Genomic DNA, 26995 nt, shown 5'->3' with positions numbered 1-26995 from the left:
TCAAAGCGAGGCTCGTAGCTAAAAGCTTCTTGCAAAGAGAATGGATTGACTATAATAAAACTTCCTCTCCTGTATCAAGTAAAGATTCCTTCAAAATAATTATGGCGCTTGTAGTGCATTGAGCTGGAACAAATGGATGTAAAGACGATATTCTTTAATGGTGGTTTGGAAGAAAATATTTACATGGCTCAACTGGAAGGTTTTGTTGTGGAAGGCATGGAATATTTGGGATGCCGCCTTAAGAAATCAATTTATGGTCTAAAGTAAGCTTCTAGGCAGTTGTATCTCAATTTTGGTAAAGTCATTAGAAAGTTTGGCTTTTAAAAAATTGAAGTTGATAACTGCATTTACGTAAAGTTTAAATAGGGAAAATTCACCATCTTAGTTCTTTATGTGAATGATATATTATTGGCTTGCAGCGATAAGGATATACTGTTTGAGACCAAGAAATTTCTATCATCTAATTTCGATATGAGTGATCTCTGTGAAGCTACTTACATTCTTGGTATTGAGATTCATCGAGATTGGTTCAAAAAAGTATTAGATTTGTCTCAAAAGGCATACATTGATAGAGTACTGAAGAAATACAATATGCATAAGTACTCTGTTACGCATGTTCCTATTGTTAAAGACGATAAGTTTGGGACATTTCAATGTCCGAGGAACCAATATAAAGCTGATCAGATGAAGTCAGTTCCTTATACTTCAGTTGTCGAAAGCATTATGTATGCTCAAATATGTATATGTTCTGACTTAGCTATAGTGATCATGATGTTTAGTAGATATCAGTCAAATCTAGGACCGGACTACTAAAAAGCCGTTAAGAAAGTCCTTCGCTATTTGTAAGGCACTAAGAACTACATGCTCATATTTAAAAAATCCGATAACCTCGAAGTTGTTAGTTATTTGGATGCAGACTGTGCGGGGTGTGTGGATACTAAGAAATTCACGTCAGGTTATATCTTCATCATCGCTTGAGGAGCTATCTCTTGGAAAAACTCTAAACAAACACTTACGACATTGTCAACAATGTAAGCTGAGTTTGTAGCATACCATAAGGCTACCGGGCATGCTGTATGACTAAAGAATTTTATCCCGAGATTAAGAGTGGTCAACAGTATTTCAAATCTACCAACATTATACTGCGATAATCAACCCACAACTTTCAATACAATTAACAACAAGTCAAGTGGTGCTACCACACACATTAGCATTAAGTATCATGTTGTGAAAGATAGAATCCAATATCAAACAATAAGCGTCAAGCATATAAATACTAAGTCAATATTTACGGTTCTGCTTACTAAAGGCTTACCACCCTATATTTTTCGTGATCATATTGCTGGTATGGGGTTACTGGAAAGCTTATGATTCTGGATAAGAGGATCATAATGTAAACCAACTATCATTAAGAATAACAAATTTTCATTTCGAGATGGAGTGGTACACTATAGGTTTTTGGGTTCCAGTGGTATTTCATTAGACGCTGTAACGCTTAGTCTTGGTGTACTATTTTATTAAGAGTGGGCTTATGATGTTAGCCTTACAATCAAGGGGAAGAATATTGGAATTGATCTCAAAAACACTCTAACGTACCATAACAGAAAGAGATCGAGAAAGAGGGGGAGTCCGATCTTCCCAGGTGCTCTGATAGGAAGTGCAACCAACTCTTGGTTGCGGTCCCATCTCGAGCAGCGCCACATAAATACGTAAAGGGGGGAGCCGACACCTCCTGATCCTCACGGGGCGTTGAACCAAGGTGAAGGCTGCCGCCCCTGCAGCACCTACGGCGACCACATCAACCAGCTAATTTATCACGCTGGCGTCCACTACATCGACCTCACCATCAGGCCGGCGATCACCCACACCATCATGCTCTTCAAGCTCACCGTCAAGACAAGATGGCGTCACCGAACTCAAGTTTAACTTCATGCTTCCGCAATTAAAAGGTGCTTCATCTAAAACTAGATCATAATGTTGATTAACTAAGGTTTAGACCTAACACACCAAAGAGGTTGGACGAATTCTTATTTCTGTCAAAGTCTGTGAGCTCAACCTCGAAACGACCTCAAGTCTATGAGCTCAATCTCAAGAAATGTCTGACCACTGGCAGATTCGGCAATAGGCAACTGGGTGGGCTGCCAAACTTTGTTGCCGGCCAATTGGTCCGACGATGCAAAGTGTTCCGGAGTGGTACACCTCCCTGGCTACCACCAGCACGGACCTCGCCAAGGGTGCTCCATCACTAGCAATGCTCGCAATTTGGAGCATTTGGAAAGAGCGAAACAAAAGAGCGTTCAACAACAAAGTAAGAACGATGCAAAGTATTGTCTCGGTCATTCAAGATGAGGCGCGGCAATGGTGCCTTGCGGGAGCAAAACACCTTGCCGTCTTAGGCCTTGTTTGTTTCCCTCCTAGATTCTAGATTGTGGATTGTAGAAGCTCACCTTAAGTAGATTGTGAATTGTGCTATAATCCAGACATATATTTGCATAATCCACTTCCAAAATATGACTGTTTATTTACAGAATCCACAATTCACAATCTAGAATTTATAATCCAAAAGCAAACAAACATAGCCTCAGTCATCCCTACATCTAGCGGCGAGTAGTCGTTTTTTTTTTCCTTTCTATTTGGGCCTTACTAGACAGTCTGCTCATCCCATATGTTATTTTGCGCCTCTAGCGCATGTAAAAAACCTTTCTTCGTATTAATATATGCCGGCAATGTTCCGGGTCTTCAAAAAAGATGGGAGACGTTGCAGGTTCGGTTTGATTATGTGGTGCCCCAATTCATCAGCAGGGCTCATCTTCTTGAAGGCCATGCCGTCAGCATCGCAGCAGTCGACATCTTCCTGGGCTTGATACTGTCGATCTTTGCAGAGCATAAGCATGTAGAAACCGGCGAGCACCACGACGGACGTCATGCACCACACAACCACGGCCAGCGCGGGCGGCATAAGCGCGGCCACGCGGTGCGCGAACGCCAGACTCAGGGCGGTGGACAGAGCCCAGACGGCGAGCTGCACCCACCACCTCTCCCCAGCCGGCGAGGCCGGCGTGATCCGCTCGGCTCGGCGGAGGCACAAGCAGAGCGCTGCAAGAACGGCGCAGGCGCCGACGACGAGCGCCAGGTCCCGCGGCTCGTGGCGCGCGCGCCACGCCGTGACGGCGAGGCTGTACGTCGTGAGGGCCAGCAACGCGGCGCGGAGGCACGCGATGCCGAGGCCGCGCAGCGCGCCGTGTGGGGGCGCCTTCTCAAGATCGGCTGGCTCCGGCGACTCTGCGTGGAGATCAGCTGGCTTCTTCGGCTCTTCTGCGCGGGCATCGGCGCAGGCCACGGCAGCAGCGGGGATAGTCTCATCCATGGAGTTGTGGAAGAAAGAAGATACCTCGATCGAGTGATCAGCTTCTGCTTGCCTCCGCGGAGTTTATGTAAGACGAAGACCCAGCGAACGCGTTGTGTGTGCAATAAAATACGAGAGAAGTTTTCCAGGAAGAACCCGAAACCGAAAGCATGCCGCGTTGTCTGCCTGCTTGACGCTGGCGTCGCCATGCCTGCTTGCAGCTTGGTGATCCATGGCGCGACATGCTGGAACTGGACTGTTTTTTTTTCTTTTTGCATCCTGTAGTTCCGTGGAGGAATCGAAGGGAAACAATTTGGGGATCATGAAACGAATTGCCTGCGTGTGCAGCATCTACACTTGAAGCACGGTCAACGCTTGCTCTGGCCCTTTCGCGCACAAGCTTGTCGCTTGCGGCAAAGACGATCCACATGTTGATTTGATGTCCTTTTTTAAATAAATAAATAAATAAGAAGTTGACTTTAGAAAGACTTGCTGGTCAGGCTAGCTAGGAATTGTTCATGTAAGTTCGCCTCGTTGGTTGAGCAATGGATGCTAGTGCAATTTCTCGGGCGTCTCTATCACGCGTGCGGCTACGGGCCACCGTGTTGACTGCTTTGTTTAACATTACTAGATATAAGTGCTGCGAGTTGCTAGGAAAATACAAATTTTTGGACGTGGTAATATAAAGCAAAGCTTAAGGTAGGGTGATACGGATATGTCAGTGAAGCGTCACGGAATGAATACGTCGGGAGTAATGTTATAGTTTAATTTAGATAGGATCCGTAAAAAGGAGGAGATTGATCGCTAATTTTTCTCTTAATTAATTAATTTATTTATATTACTAAAACGGACTCTGTATATGTAACTGGTAATAAGATTGAGAGACTAGAGGACGAGCATAAATGATAAAAATGGGTAAATTTCTTTTATTATGCTGACCATTGGATTTGTATGAAAATTGGTGTATCTTGGTTAATTATGCCATCGTCTCTAAAATTGTCACAGATTTTTGCCACAGTTTATTCACTAATTGGTTCGGTGCCACTTTCTTTCGACAATATCTCTCTTACAACTCTGTCCCACTACACATGATGTGCAATTTGCTGATCCCCTTCACGCAACACTCCTCATGCTTATCCAAAATCCAACCATTGACAAACATTATATACGAGGACATTATACTCGGGGAACGTGGTTCGACCGATCTCCATCTAACGGTCCCCTTCTTCTTCTTCTTTATCATCATCTAGTAGTCATCTCTCTCACACACAACCACGCCAACACAACCCACTCCCCCACGCTACTCTCATCCTCCCATCACCGGATCCGAGCTCGAGATAATATGGAAGTGCCAGGCAGTCTCCGAGCCCTACTTGACCCCCTCCCCACGGCATCCTTTGCACCTAGGAAAACTGCCTCAACCCTAACCTCTATCCGAACCTAAAGGACATCGGCCGGATTCTCGAAGATGGGAATGAGGCCGTTGAGTGTAATATTCGAAGATTTCAATTGACTCATCAACAGGAAATGCGTTAAACATAACAGAGGTAACAACAAGGCTGGAAGAACAATGCATTTGTAGTTTTGCACCGCACACAAGAGTTGAATACTACCTGGCACACTTAGTTTTAACGTGCATTCCAGCTCATTCCTACCGTGTTTAGCTAAGCCCTCTTTAGTCGATGGTGCCTACCACATATAGAATTGACTATGTCACTCTCCTGCCGTGTTTAGCTAAGCCCTCTTTAGTCGAGGCATCGATGATTTTTTCCCTTCAGATTGTTGGTCTATCTAATCCGCCTTATCAAACAATACTAACCGCGTTTGTTGGTAAACAAGAAATGGATAAGCTAAACAATCTAGGTCCTCCCCTACAGAAGATTATCTAATCCGGTTATTTTGACTCCTGACAAGGTAGTCCAGTTTTATGATTCCACAGTTTAATGCTTGAAATTACCAACTAGTGACAAGTATCACTGGGCATTTCTTTGTTTATAAATAAAAGCCGCTCTCTCAGCATCGTAAGAAGATGCCACAACATGCATATAGAAACCTACAAGTACATAAGAATTATCAAGATGGACCATATTAATAACATGGTTAGCATCGCTATAATTTCAATTATTTGTTCTATTTTAACCTTAAATTTAATTATTATTAATTTTATCTTATTTCGACTCTTTGTTTAGATATTTTGGTTTCTAAATCGTAAGAAAATTGAATTGATAATTTTTTATAATTTTTAATTCTAAATTTAGCTATTTATTAATTGTATTTGATATTGACTCTTGATTTAATCTAGATCATTAGATGTTCATAATAATGAGTGGTCTAGATTTTTTCTCTTTTTGATTAATACGGTAATTTCATGATATTAAGAACGGATGTAGAGGCTCATTTCACACTCAAATAATAAGATAATATATAGCAGTGCCCCGTGTCCCAAATGAAAACATGATGCCTTCTACTGCAGACTAATCAAAATCAATAACTTCGTCTGGATCGTCACATCACATCTTTTCCAGCACCAAAATCAACCAAACGGGAAAGCACCCCCACAACAGGCCACGCGCAGCCCCTAGTCCACTTGAAATCAAGATTTTCTGACTTTATTTTTTTAAGTTATAGCGTGATTTCACTTAAAAGCCGTTTAATTTACGATCGATGTCTAAGATTAAATCTCAACCTCGCTATAGTTCGATGTTTTCTAGTTAGCTATGTAACATTTTGTGGTTTTATAACTAGTTTAACATTTTTGATTAATTATGTAATATTTTTTATTAATTATGTAATATTTTCTGCTTTGGAGTGAAGCGACGGTGAGTTCGTATTATCCACTTGGGATCAGCCTTCACGCCTCCCCCACTTCGCCGGTTCCTTCCCCACGCACCGCGTCTCCCTCCCTCGACCAACCCATCCTACGGAAGCTCGAAGCCGCGCACGCACGCAAGAGAACTCCATTCGGCGCCTCACTCGCATGAGCTTCGATTCGATCACGTAAGTTCGCTCGACGACCCCATATCGCCATCGCTCCACGCTACCGCGGTGTGGGCCCCTTGCTTGCTTTCGGCGAAATCGCGGCCGAGTTCTTCGTTTCTTGCGCGGAGGCTTTGGTAGATTTTGGATCGGGAATGTAGGTACTGCTGAATCTGGGGAAATCGTGGTTGCGGTTTTAGGCTGGGGTAGTCGGGCGATCGGTTCTTGGTCTCCCGTTGTGATCATCTGTGTGAACCTGTTCGATGGAATTACTGACCGGGCCTGCGATGGAGTTCGAATGATTTGCTTCGGCTTCGGCGCAAGATTGCAATTCGGTGTCTTTACAATCCTAGCATGTAACAGACTAACAGTCAAGTTCAAGCTAGTTTACTGGCTCTGAAAATTTAGGCTTAGAAGGGATTGTTGTTATCATCCAAGATATGGCGTGCAGATTTGGAGCATTTGCTTTTGTTCCTATTTGGAGTAATAGGTAGTATTTAACACAACCCCGTACTCCCTTTGGACCCTTCTCTCATTTGTACAAGTTCACACAGATCTAGATCAGATCAGATAGAAGTAACCCCAATCAGTTGAGGCTGCTAATTAGTCTAACATTTCAGGGCAATGTAAAGCATATTCTTGTGAGAACTAGAACTACAAGCGTGTTTGGTTCTTTTTTTTTAATGAACAGGAGGGGCAAGCCCCTACAGATTAATATATATATTAGAAAACAACAAACCCAATGTACAAATTACAGCATAAAAAGAACAAACTAGGAGAATAACTAAAATTATACAGAGAATGAGGAAAGCCAGCTTTGCATTAGAGCTTTGTAAGTTTCTTTTGCACGATGGATAACCATGGCAAATTCATGAATGAATCTTGCTTTGCAAGTCTGGGTGTTGGGATCTTGAGACTTGAGAATCCAGTCATTCTGTTCCTTCCAAATGCTCCAAGTCATAAGAATAATAATCTCCATGAAGAAAGGAACCCCCAACCTTTGTCTGAAAACCTTAGGAATTTGCAAAGGCTGAAGCCTTCTGTACTGTTGCAAGCCAAGAAGAGCCCAGCAAGCTTTAGCAAAGTTACAATGAAGGAATAGATGGGCTATAGTTTCTTCTCTCTGAAGGACACAAAGCTTGCAAGTGTATGAGTCTAGAGTCATATTTTTGCGCCGAAAAAGCCCTCTCATGTTCAGTCTATCTTTTAAGAGTAGCCAAAATAACACTTTATGCTTGGGTTGACAAGAAGATTTCCAAAGCCAACGAAAAGCTTGATGTACACTGGTATGACCCAGAAGATGTTTATATGTTTTGGGGGAAGAGAAAAGATTATTACCCCATATATAAAGCCATTGATCAGCATTTTGAGTCATGGACACAGAATGCAACAAAACCTCCAATTCAGAAAATTGAGTGAAGGCTTGAATTGAGAGAGGCAGATGGAAAAGATTAATAAGTTGATCAAGGGAGCCCACATTCTGAAGAATGATACACTTGTTAGACCTGTAAGAATAAAGCTCAGGAAACTTATGTTCAAGAAGCTGACCATTCCAAAGGTCTTGCCAAAAAAGAATTGTGAGTCCAATTCCAACTTGAGCAGCTGCAATGCCTTTGAAAAGATGTAACAATTTAAGAATGTCCGTCCACCAAAATGATCCTTTTGTCTGAGGCCCACGCAGTTTACCATTAGAATAGTATGATTGCCAAAGAAGATGGACCCAAGGGAGATCTGTCTTGTTGAAAAATTTATGCAATTTTTTAGAAGAAGAGTATCATTGTGAGTTCTAAGCCTAAGAATACCCCGACCACCTTCTGATTTTGGTTTACATACCATTTTCCAAGCTGCCAAAGGAGGCTTATTGGCATTGAGATCGGAGCCTCTCCAAAGACATGCCTCCTATAGGCATTGATTTGTTTTACCACTGTTGAGGGAAGCTTTAAAGTGCACATGTAAAAAGAGGGCAAAGAAGAGATCACTGAGTTCACCATTTCTTATTTTCTAGCCTGTGAGAGAAAAATTGAGCAGGAAACCAATCTTCTTTCTAATCTCTGAACTAGAGGCAAAAAGTGCTCAATTTTGGGTTTAGTAATTCCCAAAGGGAGGTTGAGGTATATAAAAGGCAAAGATCCCATTTGACAACCAAAATTATTGCAAAGATGAGCCATTTTATCTTGAGAGACATTTATGGGTACCATGAGAAATTTATTATAATTGACTTTAAGACATGTGGAGTCTGCAAAAGTATTGAGTAGAGCTTTGAGAACAAAAAGTTAGCGAGGGCAGGTTTCCATAATTAACAATGTATCATCAACATACTATATAATAGGAAAATCAGTGCCCACTCCTCTATTCAAAGGGAGATTTAAAAGTCATTGCTCCTTGGCTTTATTAACTATTGATTGTAAAACAAATAGGAGGGGAGAGAGAGGGCCTCCCTGTCAGACACCTCTCCTACAATGAATTTTTTTGCCAGGGACTCCATTTAATAGAATGGAGAAAGTTCTAGAGTTGAGGATGCTACTGATCCAGTTTATCCATCTGTTACCAAAACCTTTATGCCTTAAAATATCAATAATAACTTGATGCTCAATTTCATCGAAAGCTTTCTCAAAGTCAAGCTTAAGGATGACTAGTGCTTTATTGCTTTTGTGGCACAGATGAAGATACTCAAAGGCCCAAGCTAGATAATCTTGAATGGATCTAGCTTTAATAAAGCCATATTGATTGATTGTTGATTGAAGTCTGTTAGCCAAGAGCTTTGTGATCAACTTGATAGATGAGTTAAGAAGAGAGATGAGCCTATAATCAGACACTGTCATAGGGTGGTCTTTTTTGGGGATCAAAGTAATGTAAGAATCATTTATGCTTTGAACATTAAGATTACCATGAAAGAAGGCTTCTCATTAAGATTATCAGCACTGTCAGCTCTTACCTGAGTGTAGATTACAGATTACTGAACTTGTGGACATGCCTGAAAATATATGCAGCAATTCCTTTTCTCTGCCTGAAGCTTGTGAACATTTCGTGCTGCTAAATTTACCTAAGCAGAACAATCAGGAATTCGGGACATCGATCCAATGGATATGAAATTACTTGAGCGGATTAATTGGGAATCTGTTCTTCCATATTTTATAATTAAAGGAATTTTCTGTTTGAGGCATGATCTAACAGTACCTATGCAACCCAGGTTTCAGATCAGCTATAATACTTGTATGCTAAGCCTCTCACGGTACTAACGGTCAGTCGAGCACGATCTCACTGAGCCAGTCCGGGTTCGAGACCTGACATCCTCTTAATGAAATACTAAGGGGACGTCCTCTCCCTCGGTGCTCATTTTTTTTATAATACTTTATATGTGCGGGCAGTTGTGCACTCGTGGAGCTCACATATCTCTGTTCTGTAAATTTCATAAATTCCAAACTGTTTGTACACTATCACCATCCCATGAACTGAAAGTAACTGGTGTTCTAGCTAATACCCGGTTACAAATCTTAACTGAATAAAAACATACATATGAAATCAACCATCTACAAACTGCAGTTCGCTTCTTTATTTTCAGCTTTCTCATTTGGCTTTGTATTTCTACTCCAAGCTAGAAGCAAGTTGGTAGCATAATGCATCAAGCTGCCTCCCTTCTCATGACTCTAACCCTCAGCCCGTTCTTGGTGTGGAGCACCACCGAGTTCTGCGGCTCGACGACATGGCCGTCGACGAGCTCCACCCGGAAATTGTATATGATCGCCGCTGCGGCGATCTTGAGGTTGCTGAGCCCCAGATTCTTTCCGAGGCAGCTCCTCGGGCCGCAGTTGAACGCGGCGAACTTGTGGCTCGGCTCGTGTCGGACTCGGCCGCTGCCGGACAGCCACCGCTCCGGCCGGAACTCGTGGCAGCCGCCGCCCCATATCCCCTCTATTCTGCCCATGGCGTATATGCAGAAGATGACCGGCGTGCCCTTGGCCACTCTCGTGCCGTCCGGCAGAACGTCATCGCCGAGCGCCTCCTTCTCCTCGAACGGTGCCGGAGGGAACAACCGCAACGTCTCGAGGACCGCCGCGTGGAGGTAGGACGCCGAACGGAGTGTGTCGCTGTCGAACACGGCGTGCTCGCCGCCACCGGTGGATCTGACGGTGGCGGTGGGGTGCAGGGACTTGAGCTCGTTGAGGATCTTGGCCTCGACGTGCGGGTGCGTGCAGAGCATGTAGAAGAACCAGGTGAGCGCGGCGGCGATGAGGTCCTTGGCCGCGAACATGTACCCAACGGCGGCGTCGCGGAGGAACTGGTCCCTCTGCCGGTCGGTCATGCCGGGGTCCCTCGGCCAAGCCATGTACATGGACAGGAAGTCGCCGCCTTCTCCTTGGCTTCCGGCGACGGAGAGGGGCTGGGACTTCCGCTTGGCGATCTCGCGATAGACGAACTCGTCGAGCACCGCCTTGGCCTCAGCCAGCCTCCTCTCGATTCCGATGTTGAGCCACCTCAGCAGCTTCCACCACCACGCCGGCACGACGTGCCGGAACAGCACGGCCTCGCTGGCCACCCTGGTCGCCTGGCCGAACGGTGGGAACGGCGCCGCTGCTGCGGCTATGGACAGCGAGTCGAGGTCGGCGGCGAACACGGAGGCGTAGGACACGTCGAGCGAGAACCGCATGAACACGTCCTCGAGCTCGACCTCCCGTGCGGCCGCGGCGGCGCGGTCCAGGAACGGCACCAGCAGACGCTCCGCCTGCCGCTGGACGGTAGACAGCACGAAAGACCGGAACGCGGGGGTGCCGAAGACGGTGGCGGCCACGAGCCGCTGGCGCGCCCACGACGCGGCGTCCGCGACCAGCATCCCGTCGCCGACGACGTCGAACATCTCGGCGAAGTCCCGGCCCTTGTCGTAGTTCCCGTGGTTAGCGGCCAGGCAGTGGTGGACGGCGGCAGGGTCGCACGTCACCAGGAGGTCCGCGCGCGCGAGCCACGGCCCGCGGAACATGAACGTGCAGCCGGACTCGCGGAGCGCGTCGGTGGTGGCGTCGAGGAGGCGGTCGAGGTTCCCGAACACGAACGGGATCATGCCCACCACGGGCCAGCTCACCGGCGCGAGCCCCCGCCGCGTGCGCAACGCGAGGCGGAAGACGGCAAAGGAGAGGAAGCACAGCGCGGCCAGGAGGATCTCCGGGTAGGAGAGGAGGAAGCTCCGGAGCGCGCCCATGGCTGAGTGTGCAAGGTGTAGCTATGGCCAAGGCTTGATCGCATGCACATCGCAGTTTTGCGTTAGCATGGATAGATAGGCATGCATGGCAATGCCGTGATCTGTTTCTGCCCCTGCCAGTGTATGCGGTGTGTACATGATTCCTTACACGTAACTGCAGGGGACATGCGACTCAACTCTTAGTAGGTCCCACACATCAGCGACGACATCACGCGTACAGCTACATCAGAAGATGTCTTTACTTGGGTCACGTGTCAGTGACCACAAGTGTAATTACGTCAGATAATGTTTTACGTCAGATAATGTTTCTAATTAGATTACATATCGGTGACAACATCACCGTATAGTTACGTCAGAGGATGTCTCTGATGCTTCTGATGGGCTCACAACACTTGTGTGCATGGGCTAGCGTGCTTGCTAGAAACCTGGACATGGCTACTGCTTCAGCACTCCACTTGGAAGGGACTGCCAGAAGCGCACTCCACTCCCGGTACAGCACCTTGCTTCCTTTTTATTCTTTCGAAAATTGATCAAGAGCACTGTCGTTCACTGAAGAAGAAGAAAGTTAGCACCAAATGAGTTGTAAAACTCGAGCCCTCTTGTAAGGCTGGAATAGCTTTCTTTCAAGTCCTTTTCACTTAGTAGTTATGAAAGAGATGCCTGTCAAGCAGTGGCGGAGCCATGATTTTAGAGATGGATGTTTAAAGTCATCAACGATGACACTGAAGTATTGTTCCGTATAAAAACTAAAGGTCCATGACAGCAAATATCAAAGTACTAGGCTGGGTGGGGACATTTATGTGGCCTAGAAACGAATTTTGCATCATATTCTTTGTTTTCTTCTCCGTGTGTATATATATATATCCGCCCCTGCTGTCAACTGTCAAGAAGGAATTTTACCAGCATTGCAGGTAGATGAGCAGTGCATGGTCAGAGATGACGATGGAGATGATTCATGCCAAGCCTGTGATCGATCGATGCCGGAGACCGCAAAAGCGAGTGCTGCTTGGCTTGCGTTTCACGGCTCCGCTTCGTGTTCTGCTCCGGTTGTTGACACGGTGCCGAAAAGTGTGTTTCTCTCGTCTCTGTTCCGGTCGAGTTCAAAGAAAAACAAAGGGAACAAAAGAAAAAGAAGGCATGCACCAGCCGGGAATCGAACCCGGGTCTGTACCGTGGCAGGGTACTATTCTACCACTAGACCACTGGTGCTTGCTGCCTTCGCATCGATTTTTTATGGTATCTTTTGAGATGTCTCCGGACTTCTCTTCTCCCTCTCTACCAGATTCAGAAAAAGGTTGAAGCAACTTCAACTTCGGTCCATAATCCACCCGTCAAGCCAGATGATTTTGCATTTAGCACACAGTAATGACCAGGCAGCATGGTGGAGCTCAGGGCCCAGGCATGAAAACAGTCCGCGCATGGTTACCAAACCGCAGAATGTTGTTCGGCTGTGGGCAACAGTTCAGACAGAAACTGTTAGAGTATATTCGTTAGTTAGGATTTGTAATTTTATACTACCATATGTATTAGGGAGATTTCTTATCTTTTAAGTGTCTGTACTGTATTTATATCATTGAAGAGACTTAATATAACTCATCTCACATAATCTATTCTTCTTATATTATATCAATTTAGGTTTCGGTCCTAACCCTAAACCCATCGCTTCCTCTTCGACCGCGCTGTCGGTATGCACCCTGGTTGCCTCCTACTATTGTTGCTTTTCCTTTTTCTCGATCAGAGATTGGGTAGTGTCGCTCTGTTCATCCGTCGATCACTCATTCGCTTTCGGACTACACTGCTCGGCTTTGACCTCTCCGGTGCCTCCTCCCTCCGACGATGCTGCGACATGTCTAAGCGCACTCGTCGACGCCATCCAAGCACTCGTCAGCCTGCCATCGTCACGTTGGATCATCATTGCCCCCGGCGTGTCATTTGCGCCATCGAGCCATCACACCACTGAGCTTCTAAGCCTGTGGCCACGTCGTCTTCGGCTTGGAGCACCACCCTTCGGGTGTGGTCACCGGGATCACCGCCTGTTTGTCCTCACCAACGTCGCTAGCGCCAGTCCGAGTCAGCATCGATCTGCCGCAACTCTAGGCCACCGCCATTGTCGCCAATGGAGTCGTTGGATAGATCACGTTGATTTTGTGTACATATGCACCAGTGTTGATGTTCTAGGCTTGCACCCCTCTGCACGACAATGTTCATGGCACATCGCTCTCAGCTACCTCGGTAACAGAAAGGCTACCATCCGTATGAGCTCCTTATCGGTCTCCACTCCAGTCGCCTCGACGGTGCAGGGCGGGTGGTGCAGGGCGAAGGCGGGCGAGGAGCCGAGATAGGCGGCGCGGTGGGTAGGCGGGTGGTGAGCCAGCGTGGGTGGGGCTTGTGCTGCGGGCGGGCGGTGAGCCGGAATGTCGCACCGGTGAAGCTGCTGCTGTGAGACCGTAACGACAGGATGCTCAACCCCGGCGCATCCTTCCTCGATCTCTCTCAGGTTGCCCCTGCTCGGGCTTATTTCCTTCCATTGATCACGCGACAGTACGAACTGAACTTTGCATTTCTGGATCTGGAGAGTATAGAAGGTTGCACAGCCTAGTCCTTGTGATATTCGTTTGTCTTGAAATCTTGGCTTGGATATATATATATATATAGGACACCTATTCTATACTTCTAGGAGTATGTACTCCCACATGCAATATACCACCTAAACAAACACTTTATACTCTTTTATCATTTTTAGTATACTCTAATACTAATTCTAAGATACTCCAATATGAGTTGTATGAAAAAAAATTCAATGTTAGCCTTTCATTTTTGCTATATACTCTTTTTTATACATAAAAGAAGTATATACGCAAATTATGATAAAAATCATGGAATTTCATAAAAAAATTCGTGAGATTTGTATTGTAGTATCTTATAATTACTAATGAAGTATATTTAAAGTGATAAAGAAGTATAACACACGTGTAAAAGTGGTATATGAAAGGTGAGAGTACATACACCCAAGAGTACATACTAGTTTTCCGATATATATATATATATATATATATATATATATATATATATATATATATATATATATATATATATATATATATATATGCGCATGTGTTACAGGGAGTACATGATAATTAGTTCAGAGCATTGCATGTTCTACAACCAGCAAAACCCGGTTGCCAAAATCTGATAACATCAGTGGTAGATGAAAATGATGAAATAGAAACTAACACCAACATTGTTTTTACCTGAGAACTCAGGCACCTATTTTGCTGGAGTAAAAGTGACCCTTGTTGGATGGGCTGTCTGATTGCTAAGGGCCTGTTTGGTTGCCCGCATGCCCTCAGTCTGACTCGTATGAGTCATACAGGCTGAGTTGAGACAGGCTGGGGAGATACAGTAGGGTCTGTTTGGTTGGCTGCATGTGCTCAGCCTAGCTGAGAAGAGATTGTGTTTGGTTGCCCGCATGAGTATATGTTGCATTATAAAGGAACTCACTTTTTTACCAAATAAGCTAGGGTTGAAAATATTTTTATAAATGAGTACATCACCGGATAAGAATATTAGTGAATTTTTTATGATTTTTGGAGAATTTTAATTAAATATTGACTTAGGCTTTTTGGATCAACATAATAAAAATGGGTTGCTAGTGAGCTCTAGTTTACTCATGAAAATATTTAGAATTTTTAGACCACTCTTGTACCTCTAAATAAAATCGAGAGTTAAATAAAAAAATTTACGTGTACAGTGGATTTGCACCGACCGAACCAGGCCCAGCGCGTACGCTCGATTCCGACGTACGCGCAGAGCCAGGCTGGGGCGATGCGTTTGCACGGGCGGATACAGACGCCAGCATCGATTCGGGCAACCAAACAGCAAGCAGCCGAGCGTTGCCTGCACGCGCAGAGCCAGACGGCACGCGTGCAGGCAACCAAACACGTCCTAAGTGAATGTGAATGTGAATGAGCTGAGGCATTGCAACTGTTTGTCTGATCATAGCACTAGCATTGAACAGGTAACATTTTTGCATACTTAGTTGAATCGATATATTTGTGCCTCCCGTGTGCTCTTCTTCCTCCCCTGTATCGAATGATCCTCTCAAGAGCAGTGTTATCTGGACACCTATGTTCAAATTTATTTGTCGAATCAGACACCTCAAATCCGAGTCGGATTCTGACACCTGTATCGGATTCCGAGTTATATTTCGCGTGTCCAAATTTTTTTTACCGAATCGGACACCTGAGTCCGAATCGAATTCAGACACCCGTGTCCGTGTCCAGATAATACTACTCAAGAGACATGCAGAAAGTAGCAATAGAGAGGTATTTTTTGAAAGGAAGAGTGATGTGGGAATCAGGGAAGGAGGAGCTCGCAACGGGATGTATTGTGCAGGTGTTTTGCAATGGAGACAAGTTTATTTTAGTTAATCTATGTTATTTCTTTGACATTAGTAGTATATGTACAAGTTATTATTTTTCTTTTCTTTTTTCCAATTTTTGATGCCTCTATAGAAAGGCCTGCATTGAATCTGCTATAGCTTTTTTCCTCATCTGTACTTTGATCAAGCAACCAAGCCAATTTTATTATCCAGTGTAACTGTTTTTCTTTTTTTAGGCTATCTTCAGCAGCTATTTTAAATTTTCATCCTCTAAAACACTATTACAGCATCCCTTATTTTTTCATCTCCAGCAGCTACCTTATTTTCTACCTTTTACTCCTCTTTTTCTCTCTCCGGACCCGCTGTCAGCCTCTGTGAACAGTACTACTACAGTGTTTCTACAGTAACAGACATTGTTTTCTCCCTTCGGGCCCACTGGCAGTCTCTTTTAGTACTGTGCTACAGTACTACTGCAGTGTTACGGAGTTGCTGGGTTGTTTTCTCTCTCCGTAGTACTGTAGCGACACTGTAGCGAGATAGCCTTAGCTATCTCATGCTGAAAGAGTCTTTGCGCCGGAACAACTTGACTATCTTTTGAAGTACACAGTAAAGCAAATAGATAAGAGGTTGAAAGTTTCTTCACATGTCATCCATCTAACCAAATAAAAGATTAGATCATCACATTAAAAAATAAAAATAATTATCCTAGTCAATCTTATCCTCCAATCAAACACAAGAATGTGCAAAAACGCTGATGAATAATCTTCTAGCAACAATTTGAAGTAGCCTTTCACAATAAAAACACAAAAAATTCGGATTCGTTATGGTCTTAACGGACCATCATCAATAAAAATTACAGCGAGCACCGTGGGGCACCAAAACGTGAGAAAGGGGGCCCTACTGCCCTTCATCGTCCAACCAACCACCTCTTGTCAAGAAAACTGACTCCAGGGACAAGAACAAGAAACATAGCATAACTCAACGTCCCAATACACATCCTCAATGAAATGTGGTAAACGACCATCTCTCCAAGTCCGTTCCCTACTGACCATAACAGCAGGTAAATAAGGCTGATCTCGCGAAGATAAAAGCTCATTTGATCGACGGTGATAAAGCTAAGCCGAGGGATCTGCAGCTCCATCGGGCTTGTCTGTGTCCATCTGCTCGGCTGCAGGCTCCTGGGCAGCTCCCTCGCTGGCTGCCTCACTGGCCGTGTTGGCGCCATCTGATTGCTGCTGCTCTGGTGTTTGAGGCTCAGGTGCCGGGGTTTCGGCAGGAGGTGGAGTCTGCGGTTTCGGAGCTGGCTTTGGTTTCGTCATGATCGGTTTGCAGAACCTGTAAAGCAGAGTTTAGGGAACTTCTCGGTAACAAGATCATCCTTACATGCACAGGTAGCATTAGGGCAGGCACATCTCAGAAAGGGAAAAAGGCAAAGGCTACAAACGAACCTGTCAAGTGTTTCAGCTTTCTTCTTTAGGTCAGCAGCAAGGAGGACGGGATTAGCATGCTTTGGTAGAGCATCCTGCTGCTGTTTTTTCTCTAGTAGCCAAGTCTCTGCTTCTGAACACTCGTTAATGACCTGTAAAACAAAATCAATTAGGAACTGGCGACAGTATCACCTATTTCTTCTACCATGTTAGCATTGCAACTGCCGACTAATCACAAACACACACACACACACACACAAGATGGGATTGACCAATTATATCAGGAAAATAAAGCCACTGACAAGTGCTTCTCAAATATTATGTAGCAGCTGGAAGAAAATATTAATCTATCGTGAGAACATGAAAAGGATGACAACTCATCACACTCTATCCTTAGTTGTAGCGCAATACCTTTTGTTTCTCCGATATGTCAATGTGTTCAAACTTTTGATCGTTGGACAGTGCAGCCTCTCTGAAGCTGCTGATGCAGTATACCAGTTGGTCAACAGCAGAACCTCTAATTTCCCATTCCTTGAAGCGTACCTCAATAGGATCACCAACCTACATTTGGAAAAAAAAAACTTACATCACCTAAAACCTAAAAAAACATTGTACCAATAAATTGCATGCAGTACAAGTAGAGTACTAAAGAAGAAATACCTTTTTTAGTTCTTCCAGTTTAGCAATATAGACTCCCTTGGTCTCATCCTCGCCATCTTCGTATAGCCAATCTTCAACCTCCTGAAGCTTAGCAGTCAAACCTTCCTTGTCCTCAGGCGTGACAAAATCACTGTACTTATCATAGAGCTAAATAGAAGAAAACAATATCAGGCCCCACTCACAAGTCACGTAGGAAAACATGGCTACATTAAACTCAATGTACCTTGTTACGCATGTCATAAACATAAGCCTCCACAGCATTCTTCTTCTCCTTGGTTTCTTCCATTACTCTGTCCTGAAGGGCCATCTCATACTCTTTCTCTACAGCTTTCTCCAACTCAGCAGCCGCCAACACACCATAAACCAATTCAGAGACTGGAACATTAGTTTTCTTAACTTTCTTTTTTGATGGCTCAACCTAAAACAAACAAAACCATTTCAAAAAGTATTAGACGCACAAAAGGAGATCACTTCACACAATTCTAACATGCATAAACAGAGCAGGAATATTTGCACATAACTTGCATGAACTCTAATTTTTAAACTTGACTTGCAAAATTATGAATCAACACCGGGAATAATTATGCAACTAAATATAAAAAATAGGTGATTATCAAATAATTGGTAAAGTACTTCAGTGTAAAAAATATTGAAAGTGAAGAAACATCAACTGAAGGCAACAAGAGCACTAATTCTATCATAGATGCTGCAGAAACACTACCATCTACATGCACTTATCTCAAACTTTGTAAACAGTAGACATACCTTAGCATCAGTATCCATTGGAACAGATTTTTCTTCAGAAGCTGGTGCTCCATTTTCAGCACCCTCAGCAGTGTCTGTAGCACCTTTAGATTCTTGCATATTCACGTCAGTTCCAGAAGCAGGGTCATTCGGTGCATCATCTGTGTCCATCTGAGTAGCATCCTTCTGAGCCTCATTAGTAGCTGATACCGGAAGTTCCACTTCCTCCTCCTCCAGCATCTGCATACAAAGAAGCACAGGACACCATTAACATATAAAAAGCATTACATGTTCTGAGGACGACAAAAGGGTGCATGATCTCTAAGTTACCATTGCAGATTCAACAGATACTATCCCATGGATGTTGAGACGAACTTTCACTTTCAGTTTGGCCTTTTCACCTTTGCTGGATTGGAAAGGACCAATCTGCATACAGTTATGCACATGATAGTAAATAAGCAAACATAAAACTGGCTAAGGGCCGATCAGAATTATACTCAGGACCACTATCAGTATGCAAGCTTATTGAATAGAATAACAACTGTTTAAGACATCGCTTACTGTGTAAGTGCTATTTTTTGATGGAATTTGCGCATCATCCAAGTCAACATTCAGAACATCAACTGCAAATGTATTGGCCCGATAGAAGGTCAGAGCTTTGATGCTAGGGATAGCATTCCCCTTTGGGAATACAACTGTTTGTTGTGCTTCATTGTTCTGAGCATCTGGCTTCCATGACAAAGCTATTGAGAAAGGAAACCCATCATTAACCTGCACAAAACCAAGCACAGTTATACAAGTGATAAAAAAGGGAGGAAAAGCAAATACCATATAATCACTCGAGCATTCACTCAAAAAAATTCAAAATTATCATATCACAAGAATATGGCAGTTATGCAAGAATCAAGGGACTATAATAGAATATGAAACTACATCAGAACATAACTCTCAAGACAGATAGTTCACTACTTCACCAAGCATACTTAGTGACACAAATGATATGTGCTGCACAGTACTGGTAGAAGAAACAAAAGGAGAACAATATCACAAGAGTACACCAAAAGTACAAAAATTAAAATCACCTGCATTATAAAATGACATGCAAAATGCATCAATCAATTAAAAGCACATGCATTATAAAACTAAAAGCACAGTAACTACAGATATTAAAAGATGAAGATGCCATCAAAACAGATGAAGGTAGCCAAAGCCTCTAACAAAAGAAGATAGTTTAACCTCCTCTACTACTTAAACTAGCAGGACTAGTGGCTCAATTATTATCACATTTCAGATACATAGGATGGCATCAATACATCTAAAATATCAACAAATCTGCTGCCCCTTTATTTATAGTTGGCCCACACTACCTTTTGCTATCCATAAAGCATAAGCAGCAGCAGTCTGTAATTTATGATATACAATCTGGACAATTAGACAAGCTAAAAGGGAATCGAGATAAAAAAGGAAGCGAGTCAATACCTGGAATTCCCTGACTTTGAAAGTGGGGCTGAGAATGGCACATTGAAGAGCACACCCTCTCGCCACACACTCACTAGCATTCATAGTCCTCCTAGGTTCCTTTCCGAAAAATTCGGTGATTATCTTGATTATGGCGGGAACACGAGAGCCAGATCCAACAACCTCAACAAAGTGCACGCTTTCTGTCGTCAAGCCAGCTTCAGCCAAGGCCTTTTCCAAAGGCCCTTTCACGCGTTCCAGTACAGGGGCACTGATCTGTTCAAACTCATCACGCTTAATAAACCCTCGGACATCCTTCTCATCCATCAAGCACTCGATGTTCAATGGAGCCTCTGGATTGGCACTTAGCATCTTCTTAAGTTTCTCGCACGCTACGCGCAACCTAATGCATGCGCGTGCATTCTGGTACACATCAATCTTATATTCCTCTTTAAACTTTGCAGCGAAGTGCCTGAATAAGGCCTCATCAAAGTCCCTCCCACCAAGAGACCGGTCATATGCATGGGACAACATCTTGAGCTGCCCCTTCTTGTACCCAACAATGCTGACCTGCATACTGGCATGACCGACATCAACAAACGCAACGTTCAGCTGGTCATTCTCCGGGAGATCAGTCTTATAAATACCATAAGCCAACGCCGTGGCAGTCGTCTCATGGAACAATCGCAACGGCCGGAGACCCGCAATAGTGGCGGCATCAAGAACAGCCCTGCGCTGCAGATCAGTGAAGTACACCGGGATACCAATGCAGCAGTCAACAACTGCAGAATTCAGGTTGCCCTCAGCAATGCCCTTCAAATTGGATAGCACCATGGCAAGCAGCTGCGTGGGGGTGAACGCCTGTTCCTCGCCCAGATACCGGGCGTGGACCAGGGGAAACCCATCAGGGCCTTCGGACACGCGGAACGGGAAGGAGGGGAGATCACCCTGAAGCTCGGGATCAGAGAACTTGCGGCCGAGCAGGCGCTTGATCTGGGAGATAGAGTTCTTAGGGTTCATGGTGCAGGACGCGGCGCCGGCGGTGCCGATGAAGCGCTGCTTGTCCCCGAAGCAGACGATGGCGGGGGTCTCCCGCTTGGATTCCTCGTTGAGGACCACGTCGATGCCGCGCTGCCGCGCCACGGCCACAATGCAGCTCTCATTGCCCAGATCGAACCCCACCACGCTCATCTTCGATTCGCCCTCAGCCCCCGACAGTTACAGGCTAGATCTATATCACAACCAGCCCCTGCACACAGCGAGATCTACGAGTTAGGCGCCTCAGATAACCGGCGAAATGGATAAATCTCACATGTAAACCCGAAAACTTCCCAAACTCGAGAACCAAAAACATCCAAAAATCGTCAATTTCAACCAAAACGCCACGAAATCCCGATCTAAACCCCTCGAAAACCTAAGCCGACGGCTCCAAACCCGTCAAATCGAAACCTAACCCATCCAGAAACCCAGCGCGCGGGGGAGGAGGGATCGGATCCTACCAGCGGTGGGGAGGTCGAGGCCGTGGAGCTTCTGGAAGCTCGCTTCTACCAGGCGCCGCAGCCGCAGCTTGGGTTCGCGTCTTCGTAGCGCTTTCGCTTTGGCGAGGAGGAGGAGAAGGCGGCGGGGATATACGGGTGGTGTCACCGTGGTGGACGGGAATCTTCTAGAACGTGGAAACCCTTCGCGCTACGATCCGGCGCCGCCATCGCGCATCTGGACCGTTGGTTTGACGGGGAAGTTGCACGGACGGCTGGGATGCGGGTTTTGAGGTTTAAACCTGTGGGGGCTCGTTTCTGACATGTGGGCTACCCTACAAGGGAGCTCCACCCTCGCCTAGCACCGGTGATGGAAAGAAAAAAGGGAACGTCTATAGCGTTTTTCTCTCTCTACGTGCATCACACGGCGTCTGCGGCGTGCACACCCCACGCGTGTTAGATCGTCCTGTCCACACACATGACGTGGAGGCTCTACGATCCATTCTCTCTCCGCCTTCCCTTTCCTCTCCAATTTCAGAAGCTAGGTGCTCATCGTTCAGAACCGCCTTTCCCTTCCATTTCTCCACCCAAATCAAGCATCACGAGGTCTTTTAGTTCCCCTTTCTCTCAATCGCTCCACTACAACCTTGAGCTCACCCGTCGCGCGCCCAGGCCCTGAAGCTTCTCTTTGCTCTGTTGCCCAGGTCGTCCTGGCTGCCTCAAATCTGACGCGATGTATGGGACCTACGCGTGGCAGGAGCGCCTTTGAGAGGCAACCCGTATGCAGTTGTGCTCCGGCACCCCGGCCGATGAGCACTACGATGGTGGCTTTTGTGCGCAATGGTCGGTCTTCAACGGCATCATCGTTTGTGCGCTCGAATTTGCAAGGTCCCGTGTGTATCTCGCCAATGCAAATCGAAGTGTGCTTTGATGCAGTCGGCATGGAGCAATCACTTTGTCCTTGGTCACGAGCTTGCTTCCAGGATGAAGCAAATTTGCTCAGGCTCCGTTTGGTACCTAGAATTGATTGGTTTTCTGAAATTGGAGAAGCAATTCTATTTCCTGTGAAATTGGAATCGGATTATAATTTCAATTATGTTGTTTGATTGGAACCTGAATTTGTCTGATGGAATCCAAATGCAATTCAATTCCTGAACCTATTTGGATCGACTTTTTTAGAATTGGCAAGGAAGCTCCCATCAATTATCAGTTCTAGCTCTGTGTCCTCAAAATTTGTCACTTTCTCTCTACACTTTGATTTGTCACCAGCAATAACTCCAGGGAAGTTTTGTATAGCGCTTTTCAGATATGTGACCATTAGAGGACCTCGATTTAGAAACATCCCCAAGCTAGAGGAGACCGAAATAAGCAGCAGTCACTACTCTATTCATCCAAATCACACCCTCAATAACATTGTTCAAACTGACTAGTCTCATGACTCAAAATAAGCAATACACCTCGGGCCCGAAGGCATATGCATCCATTCTAAAAATACAGGCATGCTACTATAGAGAGACATAAGCTAGGTTACAAGCACGGATGCCGAAGCAATGTTTTGATAACCAAGACGCAAACTTCATTGGCCACTTAACAGTGCCCAGGTCCTGTGGACAGATCTACCTCCTCACAGGAGGCGCTCTGCCCTGTCCAAACTCCAACGGGACCACCACCACGACCAGCAGCAACCTATGACAATTGGTAGGCAAAAGGTTAGAAAGCACAAATAACACAATGTACGTATATATACACACAAATAGAATCCGAATGTGTGCGTTTATGTCTTCAAGCATGTCAAAGAAATACATAGATCTCACATTCTGTGGATCATTCAGATGATGTAAACCGACTCAAATGAGGACAATAATAGTAATGGATATACAATAACAATGTATCAATGTGTCTATCGGGAAATTTTAGCACAAAATAATACAGAAAACAAGGGATAATTTCTCATATGCCAATGAAAAAACTCAAAATCCCTAATATACCAATGTCAATGACTAAGGTAGCCCCCACGTGTCATAGACATACCGATGGCATATCCGGATATTTTGAGTTTTTTCGGTGGCATATAAAAAAATACCCCAAAATACCAACTAGTAACACACAAATGTCCAACGAAGTACCAAAATTGAGAGTTTGACACACAAATCACCTAATCATACATTCAACTTGTATTACCGCTAAACTTCAAAAGGCCGTGTTAATTACCGCTGAACGCAAAGTCATAGGCGGTGACGAGCCAACGAAGCAGGCCTGGATGATGGTGTTCTCTTGGTGCGTGAAGAGCTGTTCTGCTGCTTTGAGCAAGGCAGCAAGCCCAGGCTCTCAATGGCATTAGTCCAGAGGTGGATGGACGATGAAGAAGAAGCTAAGGAGGCCGATGGATCTGAGCACCTCGGTATCAGATCTAAGCGCGGAGCCACGAAGGCCAAAAGGGTGGCATCGTGGCGTGGATGCGTGGATGGGACAACGAGCCTAGAGGCCGAAGAGGGCGATCGATGGTGCGGACTGCCAACGACGCAGCCGAAGGGCTGACATCGTGGCGCGTCAGCGTGGAGCCTAGACGGGACGGCGAGGGCGTGAGACCAAAGGGGACACATGCAACCGTGGATGGAGAGGTTGAATGGGCGGTGGCGGTGAGTCCCCGAGGCCTGAGCGGCGAGCTGGTGTATGGCTAGGTGGTTGGTGGCATCTGGCGCCTGGCTAGTGTGACTGGCAGAGAGGCAACGGGGATTGGGGCAGGTGCTTGGTGCCTGGGTCATGGGAATATGTATTTTCGGGGGCCCACAGGTCACCCACAGAGGAAATTCCAAACTCACACCCGCACTCGCTAGAACTCAGGTACCTGATCTACCAGATTCATGGGTGGGATTTAGAACCTGAACCCACACCCACCGGATGCAGAATCAGCGAGGACCCAAACCCATGGGTCTGGCTATCATCCGTGAAAGTGGCAACTGATGAATTATCTAAAGACCTTCCTGGCAAAATTAAATTTAAGTTTTTGGGTGCATCTCATCTGGATTTTATTACTTGACCTAAGATCTACAGCTTGGATTTGCATTGATGACAGTAGTAACAAAATTGAAGCGATATTGAGGTGGATCTCACCTGAATTTGAAGTTACGCCTATCTTACTTCAAAATTACAACAACAAAAGTATCCGTAATTGATGTGTAACTAAGGTATGAATAGAAATTCAGTGCTAAATCATATGAATTTTTCTTACCTCATACTACCTTCATTCTTTTTTACTTATCATTTAGTGCATTAATAAGGTATCTAATACACATGTTTTAATATTACTTTTTATAATTATTTTCTAGTGAAATTTATTAAACATATAACCATATTAAAATATTTTAGATGGTGAATCCACTCACATCATTTGTATGTGTCGAATTCTAATAAGTTAAGTTTTTAAAGTTTGATCGCGCGTGTTCTAAAATGACATCTATTTAAGAATGTAGGTAACATAACATAATTTCTAAAATATAAATCTTGGACACCAATCTGTGAAACTAAAATTTCAGGTGTTGGAGGACTCTAAAACACTCAGGTGAGATTTAGCGAAAGAAAGAAATGAAAATTGCTTCAACACTCAGGTGGTGAAGAGGAGGCGGGTCGAAGAGAAGGTTACGAGATTAGGATGAACCAGAGGGCGGTGAAGAGGACGATACAAGGTCTGGGGCAACGCAGATAAGGACCAGAGGGTGAGAAGGAATGCGGGACAGCGTAATCAGGTAAACATGTTTTAGTGGGTGAATAAGAGAGGAAGGAGATTGTTTTCCTAAAATATTTTGATATAGCCGCCAGCAATGAACATAGCACAACTATTAGAAAAGGAGGCCACGGAAATTTACGAGAGACTGCTGAAATTTCTGGTGATGAATCATAACCTTTTTAAAAGAAAATGATGAATCATAACTTAATGTCACAATAATTGACAAATACACACAATCATCATATGATGTTGCATTCGTTATGATGAAAAGGCCAGCCTAAGTGTGGTTTGTGTGATCGTGTGCGCGTCCGACTTATAGTTTAAAAAATTACTAGCTAAGTGTCGGTACGTTGCAATAAAAATACAGATATTGGATACGGTAATATCGAACACAAACTCAAATATAGAGATATGGATGTGTCAAGGAAACGTCGTCGAATGAATATGTTAGGAGCGATATCGCAGTTTGATTCCATATGAGATCTAAAAAAAAAGATTATTTATTAATTTTTCTTCTAGTTTATTTATTTATTTTTATTAATAAAGCATGTCTTATATCTATAGCTGATAACGAACGAAGAGGCTGGAGAACGAGGATAAATGATAAAAGTGGGTAAAACTATTTAAAATTTAAGAGTTTTTATTAGATGAAAAAATAGTAGATAAAAAAGTGACATAAGAAATAACTTATATTTTATATAGTAGAAAATTGAATACAGAAATGTGAAGATCAATATGTATAATATTATAAAAAAATGATACGAACGGTCACAGTGATATAGTTCTCACCCTACCAAGAGGACATCAGAAGAATCAACACCCCCCATAAAAGCTCTCATCGTATATTTGAACGACGCAATCGTACCCATGAGAGCACTTGGGCCACGACTCATGTAGGTGCTCATAAATTCTTATGTGATTTGGAGAACGAAAATCACTCTTATCTTGTAAAAGGAAGTTGTACAGAGGCTCCTCGTACTCAATTGGACCAAACGAGCCCACCCATCTCACCGCTAGCCTGCCCCCCCCCCCTCTTCATCGCCCCTACCCTCCATTGACCGATCTTGCTTCGGTTTGTAGAGACATGAGCCTTTTATAGATGTTTTAAAGCAGCATACATCATTTTACCACGACGTAACATGTTACATGCACATATGTAACCATGATAATAAAAATTGTACTCCATTTCAGACATAGCCTATTCGGATTGTGATAATAAGTGTATTTTCTTCCCGCCTCGAAACATGTCATCATGGATTCCTGAAGGAAACATCCTAATTGCCACAATGGCACGAGCGTCCATTGTACAAGTGTGGCGATCGAGCTCGAATGTCGATGTCCTTTGAGGTCCAGACTTTTGGTAGGCGACTCTTTATGTGTCTGGAGCTTGACGACGATTTTATGGTGCGTCTCTCTCTTTGCATTCGTCCACATCTCTTAATTATAACTTCAGTACATCACTTCTAACTCTGGGTTTGTTATCCTAAGTCTTGTCGTTTCAAGGAATGGATCGACCCTATCAAGCCTCCATACTGTGAGGGCTACATTAGTGAGGCTGAAACAAAATGTGAGTACGAGATTAGAATAAAGAAAGCACGGCTGAGACA

General features: G+C 44.5%; 3 protein-coding genes and 1 non-coding gene across 4 annotated transcripts; all 4 read right to left on the bottom strand.

Annotated features, from left to right (window-relative positions):
- Positions 1-2598: 2598 nt before the first annotated feature.
- Positions 2599-3677, bottom strand: LOC133884221 (uncharacterized). The gene has a single exon (XM_062323568.1). The coding sequence runs from the start codon at positions 3365-3367 to the stop codon at positions 2711-2713; it is 657 nt and encodes a 218-aa protein (XP_062179552.1). The 5' UTR covers positions 3368-3677; the 3' UTR covers positions 2599-2710.
- Positions 3678-9686: 6009 nt separating this feature from the next.
- On the bottom strand, positions 9687-11551 carry LOC133885804 (noroxomaritidine synthase-like). Its single transcript, XM_062325548.1, has one exon. The coding sequence runs from the start codon at positions 11514-11516 to the stop codon at positions 9945-9947; it is 1572 nt and encodes a 523-aa protein (XP_062181532.1). The 5' UTR covers positions 11517-11551; the 3' UTR covers positions 9687-9944.
- A 1103-nt stretch (positions 11552-12654) lies between these two features.
- TRNAG-GCC (transfer RNA glycine (anticodon GCC)) lies at positions 12655-12725 on the bottom strand. Its single transcript has one exon. It is a non-coding gene; the product is annotated as a tRNA-Gly (tRNA).
- Positions 12726-16638: 3913 nt separating this feature from the next.
- LOC133884377 (heat shock 70 kDa protein 15-like) lies at positions 16639-21845 on the bottom strand. Its single transcript, XM_062323762.1, has 10 exons — positions 21686-21845; positions 20208-21435; positions 19290-19499; positions 19059-19154; positions 18750-18968; positions 18208-18402; positions 17985-18131; positions 17736-17885; positions 17346-17476; positions 16639-17232 (listed from the first exon to the last, which is right to left on the bottom strand). Exons 2-10 carry the CDS (start codon positions 21375-21377, stop codon positions 17013-17015), a joined length of 2538 nt encoding a protein of 845 aa, XP_062179746.1. The 5' UTR covers positions 21378-21435; positions 21686-21845; the 3' UTR covers positions 16639-17012.
- Between the last annotated feature and the right edge of the window lie 5150 nt (positions 21846-26995).

This window comes from Phragmites australis, chromosome 11 (genome assembly GCF_958298935.1).
Source record: "Phragmites australis chromosome 11, lpPhrAust1.1, whole genome shotgun sequence".
Taxonomy (NCBI): domain Eukaryota; kingdom Viridiplantae; phylum Streptophyta; class Magnoliopsida; order Poales; family Poaceae; genus Phragmites; species Phragmites australis.
Note: the sequence above shows the minus strand (reverse complement) of the source record. Positions and strands in the feature narration are given on the sequence as shown.

Excerpts from the sequence above, each read along its gene's own strand:
- LOC133884221 (XM_062323568.1), bottom strand. The coding sequence starts at position 3,367 with ATGGATGAGACTATCCCCGCTGCTGCCGTGGCCTGCGCCGATGCCCGC.
- LOC133884377 (XM_062323762.1), bottom strand. The coding sequence starts at position 21,377 with ATGAGCGTGGTGGGGTTCGATCTGGGCAATGAGAGCTGCATTGTGGCC. Across the intron at positions 19,155-19,289 it reads CAAAAAATAGCACTTACACA|ATTGGTCCTTTCCAATCCAG; the intron begins GTAAGCGATGTC and ends AACTGTATGCAG. Across the intron at positions 18,132-18,207 it reads TTTATGACATGCGTAACAAG|CTCTATGATAAGTACAGTGA; the intron begins GTACATTGAGTT and ends TCTTCTATTTAG.
- LOC133885804 (XM_062325548.1), bottom strand. The coding sequence starts at position 11,516 with ATGGGCGCGCTCCGGAGCTTCCTCCTCTCCTACCCGGAGATCCTCCTG.